This window comes from Mytilus californianus, unplaced genomic scaffold (assembly GCF_021869535.1).
Source record: "Mytilus californianus isolate M0D057914Y unplaced genomic scaffold, xbMytCali1.0.p SCAF_7, whole genome shotgun sequence".
In the NCBI taxonomy this organism is placed as follows: Eukaryota; Metazoa; Mollusca; class Bivalvia; order Mytilida; family Mytilidae; genus Mytilus; species Mytilus californianus.
Window position 1 is genome coordinate 28,962,356 of NW_026262723.1, and position 8,995 is coordinate 28,971,350.

Sequence of the window (8,995 nt, forward strand, 5' to 3'; positions counted from 1 at the left end):
TATATATGCGAGTGTGCATGGTTGGGGGTCAGTACATCGTTTATATCTTTTTTTTAAACAAATTGTTGGTTCTTTTGAAAATAAGAGGGAAAAGAAATACGACATTCAGTTTTAAAAAAATATAATCTTGTATGATATATTAAAAACCGAATAGTTTGTTGTTGAATAAAGTCACAAAAAAGACAATTTCGAAAAACAAAAAAAAATTCACAAGAAATGGTAATGTGAGTATTTTGTTATGAAGACATATCCCATATATCGATACCAAAATTCGTGATACCTTCAAAATATTTGTTTGTACCTATTTCTTTAAAAAACAGATTTTAGTTTGTAATTTCTTTCCTGATCAGAAGATTTCACCTGTTAATCGATCTTAATCTGTAATATTGTATCAAAAACCAATAAAAAATATTTGTACTATTCCAATCAACATATATACATGTAGTTTGCATAAAAGCTTTTGCAAAGAGACATTACACATAGGTGTCAATATTTACACACCCACCGATAAGTTGTCATAAATCACACATGTTGAAGCTAGGGTTGATAAACGGCCGGTTTGGGAAGTCAAATCAAGCTGTGATTAATTTCCGCTCCAGATAAGCAGATTCAATAGCAATAAAATTATCACCCGGTTGGAAAATTTGTTGGTGACCTGGACTGGGGGAGCACGTGCCTCCTGTACCCCCCCCCCCCCCCCCCCCGGTAAATCCGCCACTGACTGAATTTTTTTTGAAAATGACCTATATCTGAACTGCGTGATTTCTTTGAATTAGTAATAGTATGCCGAATATCTATTGTACTGCCCAACTGTGTATCTCATGAGAATAATAAGTATTTTACAACTAGGACACTTCTGTCGGCTATACATGATCTATTCTGAAAAATTCACAGGACTGAACTAACTCTTACAAATCTCGATCATCAAAATTTCATGGACACTGACCGCATATCAAAATTATTACTTTTAAACTTTTAAATAAAATTGGAAAACGGACGACTGCCAATCATAGGTGCTTCAGGACAGGATCCTGTTAGAGCCCCCCATAATCCCTCCCCTTGTTATCATAAATCCTCGATTTTTCAATATATATCACTTATTTGTACCATATGTATACCAATATACCATATTTTTACTCTAAATATACATGTTTACTATCGACGTGCCACTCGACTATATAGCGCTATATAGTCGAGTGGCACGTTCATAGCAAACATGTATATTTAGAGTAAAAATTTGGTATATTGGTATACATATGATGATGGAAGTTTTTAACGACCTTGACTGGCTATACAGCCCTCGCCAGTGGCGTAGCCAGGGTAAAAATGATGTGGATGCAAAAAAATTTTGGACCATCTTTTGCAGAAAATTATATTTTTTCAGACTTTTTTCCTGTAAGCACATGCACTCCCCCAGAATCCGACACTGGTTAGATTTTTGTTTTAATTTCAAAATACCCACTAAAAAATCTTTAATTGCACAGTATTGCGCAATAGCAAGAAATATTCAATTGCACAGTATTGCACAATAGACTATTTTCATATTACCGACTTTTGACTCCGGATTATATAATTTGTCGACTGGTTACCTTGGACATCATGGTACTCGGTCAAGTAAGAGCAACCAAAATAAGTAAAATCAAACATATAATCGGTGTAATTTGAGGGGAAAGTTTATTGTTTTCCGATGATTTTGTAGTGAAAAAAAATGTTAAGCAGGTAATTTTCCCCCAAAATTGTACCGATTGAACGCTTGGTTTTACTTCTTTAGCTTCCTCTTACCTGACTTGGTACCATGATGTCCAAGGTAACCAGTCGACAAATTATATAATCCGGAGTCAAAAGTCGGTAATATGAAAATAGTCTATAGCACAATATTGCGCAATAGCAAGAAATCTTCAATTACACAGTTAAGTGCAATAGCAAGAAATATCCAATTACACAGTATTGCGCATGCAATAGCAAAAAAATCTTCTTTTGCGCAGTATTGCGCAATATCACAGTATTGTCCAATAGCACAGTATTGCTCAATATCACAATATTGCGCAATAGCAAGAAATCTTCAATTGAAATTAATACAAATATTTTAACCCATTTCAAATTTTTAAGATCTTTCACCGCATTTATTTTGTGTCAGAAACCTACATTATGTCAAAAATTTGATCACAATCTAAATTCAATAAGCTTGAATATTTTGTCCAAACTTGCACCAACTGTTCAGGGTTCGACCTCTGCGGTCGTATCAGGCCGCGCTTTGCGGGGCATTTTATTGATTTTTGATACTTGGCTTAACGCGTTGCAGGGGATATGGAAATACCGGGCGTCCGTCAGTCCGGTCTTGTTAGCACTCTCATGTGTACAATTCTTGCCAGATTAATTTTTATGAAACTTATATCATCAGCAATGTCTTTGACACTTTCGAAAAACATCCTAATCAAATATTTTTAACCAGTTATGACCCTTTGAAATATAGATTATAATGGAAATCCCATTGCATTTGCTCTGAAGCTTTTATTTCTCTTACGATATTAAAAATAAAATTAAAAGGAAAAAAGTGGGTTTTTTTTTTTAGTTATTGCCCTTGCTTAGCCAAGGGTTATGAACCACTCTCCTCCTGGAGAGGAGCTGAGGGGAATGGATCGTAACACTTGGCTAGCGAAGATGTTGTTCCTTGGATAGATAAAATATGTGCAATGCGGGGGACATTGGATCTTTGTCCTTTTATTGAAAATAAAATTAATATTTGTACCTAGATAGAAACGGGAATTTATAAGCCTAGGAATGATCACACTCTATACATTGCTATAGATTGTTTTCCATTTATCGAAAATTGATTTTTAACATGTCGTCTTTCATGTCACAGGAAACGATATCAGGATATGGTGGTTTAGTTGTTAGTAACGTTGCTAGTCAGATGCAGAAGCAATCGCTCCGCTAAACTCAATTTCAGATGAAACGATGTCCGCGGGTCTGCGTATCACCATCCTCTGCGCTTGCCGTAGCCGACAACGTAGACTTTTTACGAAAAAAGTCGAGAACACTTTTCTGCGATTTATCCATCTTGTTTACATAAACTAAATTATTTTAATGAAAGACCACGCATTATTGGACGTTATCCTCATATCCTCACCTTTGTTACATTTGGATACCTCCGAGTTTAACTGCTGCGAATGTAAGCGTACTTTCATTCCGCCGTGTATTCATTCCGGATAACTGTTTTTCACTAGAGAATATTGGATGTAAATAGTGTGAAAGCGTCGATCTTGATATTGTTGTTTTGTTTATATTAGACCGATTTATTGTTTACACATAAATAAATGGGTTAAAATTAAAATAATTTTCAAGGAACCAGTTTAATTAATCTCAGTCAATCTAGTAAATAATATTGATGATGACGAGGAGGATATTTTTTTTAACTCAAAATACCTTTTAATTATAGAAGCATCCTTTGATATTGACAAAGAAGATATGCAAGTCGACCGAAGAGCAAATACACAGAAAAACTTCGGCAATCCAATAAATATAAATATTACAATTAGTGACAATTTAAAAGCATGTGATTTTATAGATTTGCATAGAAAAATTATTTAAATCTTATTCGTTAATAAGCATTATTGTGTTATCGTGTGTTCAAAATGAGTACTATAAATCACCTCATCAATGTATGGATCTAAAGCACTAGTGTAATTAATCCCGGTATAAAATAACTAGTGCAATCATTCCGGTACAAAATCACTTGTGTAATCATTCCTGGTTCAAAAACACTAGTGTGAACATTCCTTGGATGAAAACTCTCCACTTTTTATATAAATCAGCTATGCAAGTTTCAAATACACTAAAAACTATTAAGCCACATTTTATATATATTTCCCCTTCAAAAAACCCTTTTTAGAACCTTATAATGACTGGTGGATGTTTTACACTGGACCCGGATAGAAAAAACTAGTGAATTTTTGTTGGTGGATAAAAATCACTGGGGATTTTTTTCCTCCGGATAAAGTACACTGGCGGAATCAAACCACTGTTACACGAACACATAATATCTATTTTTTATTTTTTTGTCAAAATGATGTTGATGCTTGAGCATCTGAGCATACATGCAAGCTACGCCACTGCTCGCACGGTCGGTATATATATATGGTACAAATAAGTGAAATATATTAAAAATCGAGGATTTATGATAATAAGGGGGAGGGACTATGGGGAGCTCAAAACAGGATCCTGTCCTCAAGCACCTAATTTCTGGCAATAATAACGATACTAAATTATTTGTTTTTGTCCATTTTTATATTCGGTAAAAAGCTCACCAGAGCTTATGTTTGTATGTTTTATGCTCTGCCGCAACAAAATAAAGTTTTCTGTTCTATTTAAGGACAAGAAATATTTTAAAGTTCGGAGTACTCCGGATTGCAGAAGAAATAATCAAACACGGCCAAGATGTCAGCGCCCTGTACAAGTCCATATCGACTGTTTAGATGGAAAAATACTGGAAATGCAGCCTGACCGTGACACTATAAGGTTAATTACTGATTTTAGCAACATTTATTTCATTTGTTTATAGTTTTAGTTATAATGAATTAGACCTCGAAATACTCTAGTTGTCACTTAGGAAATAGTTGAATATTTCTGTTTCCAAAATGTTCACCTATTATAAAGTTGTTTATCATGTTACGTATTTTGGGGAACATTTATATAGTAAAAAGGTTAAGTTATAGCATCATTTTATTCAACTGTAAGCTACTTCCTATTTTGGTATAATTTATATGCCTTCAATGTTCATATCATGATCATTGCATTTCCAAATTTTTATGATAATCAGTAGAGAATTTTCATTATAAAAGTAATGCGAAGGGAGATAACTGTTTCTAGTTTGATTGGGTTTATATATCATGTATATATACAGAAGCTGTTAAATGTTAAAAAAATGCTGCTGAAATTTAATAGAAGTAAATTGTGAAAAGCAAGTCTCACAAAGTATTTGATTTCAAGTTCAGATTGAACTGTTGATTTAATTTTACATTTTTTTTGTCTTCAAGACTCACTCTTGGCTGGGACAGAGACATATAATAATTGTATTACAATGTATGTGTCTCTGGCTGGGACTATTATGTCCCAGCTCTTGGTTAGGATTTTCAAGTTGATATCTTTTGACATTGACATACATGCTGCTTTTTTTTTATTATGTTATCATGATTATATTTGGCATGTGGGCTAATTATTATAGGACATAAAAATTTATCATGTTAAATATGGTACACACATAATACCTGACGAGTGCATAAGGTCAAATTTGACAAAGCATCAATACCGACTGAATATATATAGATATAAGAAGATGCGGTTATGAGTGACAATGAGACAACTCTCTATATATCCAAGTCAAAATTTATAAAAGTAAACCATTATAGGTCAAAGTACGGTCGTCAACACGGAGCCTTGGCTCACACCGAACAGCAAGCTATAAAGGGCCCCAAAAATTACTAGTGTAAAACCATTCAAACAGGAAAACCAACGGTCTAATCTAAATAAAAAACGAGAAACGAGAAACACTTATGGACCACATCAACAAACGATGTATGTAATTATTTTTTCCTCCAATAAACTTCTAGGAATATCATTGATCATTGGTTAAAAGCAAACACATGGAAACAATGTATATTTGATGCACTGTCTGTGGTCATGTCATATTTTAAATACACGGTCAGTGGGCATGGTTTATTTTAAATACACTGTTAGTAATAGTTTAACTTAGTGGTATACATGGTATAGTTCCTTTAAAAAAAAATGTTAATTGATCTCAAATATGTATACAAACATGACAAATGTATACATTATCATGATTATAAACATACATTAATTTTTCAAACTTTTAGACATAAACATGTCTTAGACAATGTTAGTGACAATGACTTTCTCACTGTACATGTGTTGTAAATGCTTAACATTTTTGTTTAATATTGTGTTGAAATTGTGATTTAAGGTTCTTTGAAATTAAATTGTTATTGTTGGCATTTGTGTTTGTCCTACACCAGTGCAAGAGGGTTCTTATTATTGAAGACTTGATCTCTGTAATGTTCCACCAGACACCAAAAATTGCTTTAATGACTCATATTGATCACTATAACAACAACTGAAAAATATTTGTTTTATATTGTTTTAAAACTACATCTGATATTAAATTCCCATATTTAGATAGTTGGTAAGATAAATTTGTTACATTGTACATGTGAGCTAGTGAACTAATAGGATATTATGGGGTCAGTAAGTTCTGTGCGAGGCTGGAGCTTCACTCACTCCAACTCCTGCCTCATATGGAACTTACTTACCCCAGATAGCGGTAGATATCATATTAGTATGAGGTCACTTGCACTCTGTGGAACTAATCATATAATAAAACACTTCAGATATACACTTACGAATTCCAATTATTCCATTGTTATATAATACCATGGTTTTTAAATCATGTCTGATTTACCTCATCTTCGCTAGCCAAGGGTTACGATCCACTTCCCTCCTCTCCAGGAGTGGATCGCTAGCGAAGATGGATTTACCTTAGAAAGACACATGTGACATTAACCATAAACAGTGTAACATATATATGGTTCGGTAAATATCTACATATAGCATAAAAAACTAAACAAAAACAACACAAAAATACAATAGTAAGAAAAGATATTAACATAAGTATATATAATGAATCCCTAAGGGAACGACCATTTAACTTCAAGGGGGGAGGGGGGATTATGGTTTTTACCTAAAAAAATATTCTGATCCCCAATTTGATGAAAAAAAAAAATTCTGAATCCAGATTTTCCCCCCATACGGTACCTTACATGCCTTATAGTGTTAAATAAAGAAAAACTATAAAAATATGTTTGGGCTTTGTGCGAAAAAAATTTCTGTCTAAATATGTTTGCGCTTTGTGCGAAATATTTTTTTGTCTTAGACAAAAAACCATACCCCCCCCCCCCCCCCCTTGAAGTTAAATGGTTGTTCCCTAACAATTAAATGTACAACAAAAATGGAGGATATATAGGGATGAGCTGCTGGAATAGATAATTATTTCAAGCTTGATTATAAGTTGATAAGATCGGAAAATTAAGATAAAATATTTGATTATATTATCTATAGTAGTTTTATATATTATGCCTTAAAGGAATAACTGTAGACATCAAAAATAATCAGCAGTACAAGATTTGAAAATTTGTCAACATGGCAGAAATCATTGGTCCAGTGCTTCTAGGATTTATTGCCCTTTGAATTGATATTAATTTTTATCCATTTTTGCAAAAAATGATGTGCAAGACAAGATCTACAAATAAGTCAACATTGTTGAAATTGTCCTTATACAATGTACATCTTATACAATCATGAAAATGTAGAGCACAAACTGAAAACAGAAAAAAATTATCAGCTATACTAGATCAACAAAAAGAGATCTTAGTCATGAATTATATTCTAGTCTTTAATGTTGAAAATGCATATAGATCTAGGTTAACCACACAGGCTCTTAAGAGCCTCTAACATGTCTAATATATAAATCCTCAGAGCTCTTTCTTCAAAATGTTCTATAAATTGTAATAATTTTAGCTCAGTTTGTTTATTTTAGGATTCAAATCTTCATTATCAAACATGATCAAAGCAAAGAGTGAAATGTTTCTTTCGATGAAATCTGCAGATTTTAAAGAAACTCCCAGCATGGAAGACACAGAAATGGAAAAAGCAATACTTGAGGCCATTGGAACTGTAGTAAATGAAAATACACAACTTCAAACACAAAATGGTACACAAACGGACAAACAAATATTTAATAACAGTTTTAATTGTGGTTTATGTGATAAAAACTTTAGTACGTGTTTTAATCTAAAGAGACACATGTCAACACACATTGGTGAAAAACCTTACACATGCAGTGTATGTGATAAAGGATTTACCCAAAAAAAATATTTAAAGGCCCACATGAATATTCATTCTGGAGAAACACCATGTAAATGTGATGAATGTGGAGAAGAGTTTGTACACAGTCAACTTTTACTGGATCATATGAAAAAGCATAATGTTAAAAAACCATATAAATGCGATATATGTAGTCGTGTGGTCGCCAGGAAATATTACCAAAGATTCATGTCAGGACACATACGGGTGAAAAACCATACAAATGTACTATTTGCGGTAAAGATTACAATCGAAATGAACAGTTACAAGATCATATTAGAATACATACTGGGGAAAAACCATATCAATGTTTTGTCTGCAACAAATTCTTTACAAGGAAAAGTAACTTGCTAGTTCATTTGAGAACTCATACTGGGGAAAAACGGTTCAACTGTGATGTATGCAGTCAAATGTTCACTCGGAAACATGACCTACAGGTTCATGTAAGAACTCATACAGGGGAAAAACCTTATACATGTGATGTGTGTGGTAAAAGGTTTGCTCTAAATCACAACCTACAAGTTCATATGAGAATACATACAGACGAGAACCTTTATAAGTGTAATGTATGTAATCGAGCGTTTACTCGGAAATATTACCTAAATCTTCATGAGAGAACACATACTGGTGAAAAACCGTAAATGTGATGTGTGTAGTGAAGGTTTTACTCATAATAAATATTAAAAGGCTTGCTTAAGTACACATACAAGTGAAAAAGCCTTGAAAATTTGATGTGTGATTAAGGTACTTAACATTCTTCTTTTTTTTTGGAGCATGAGTTTTTTTTCCTCAGGACTCTTTCTTTCATTTTATTGATATCAAGGTTTCTTTCAAAAAAGTTTTTTTTTTTGTTAAATTCAGTGTCTTGAATTTTGTATTTACATTTTTGTATATTATTTTTCTACTTGTCAATGGCAACAAACTATTTTTTTCTTCACATGTTTCACTTAGAAGTCTTCTGATTGTCTGAAATAAATGATTGTTCTTTTCAAGAAATTTAGTTTCAATTGCAAACAATGGTTTTTTTAAAAGAAAAACTAAAATCCATTGATCAGTCTTA

At 32.8% G+C, this 8,995-nt stretch overlaps 1 protein-coding gene across 1 annotated transcript; it reads left to right on the top strand.

The window, feature by feature from the left end:
- The first annotated feature begins 4,359 nt into the window (after positions 1–4,359).
- On the top strand, positions 4,360–8,713 carry LOC127709677 (zinc finger protein 468-like). Its single transcript, XM_052215314.1, is given in 3 exon segments — positions 4,360–4,518; positions 7,610–8,291; positions 8,294–8,713. Coding segments are annotated over 2 exon segments (615 nt in total). The 5' UTR covers positions 4,360–4,518; positions 7,610–7,959; the 3' UTR covers positions 8,577–8,713.
- Positions 8,714–8,995: the final 282 nt, after the last annotated feature.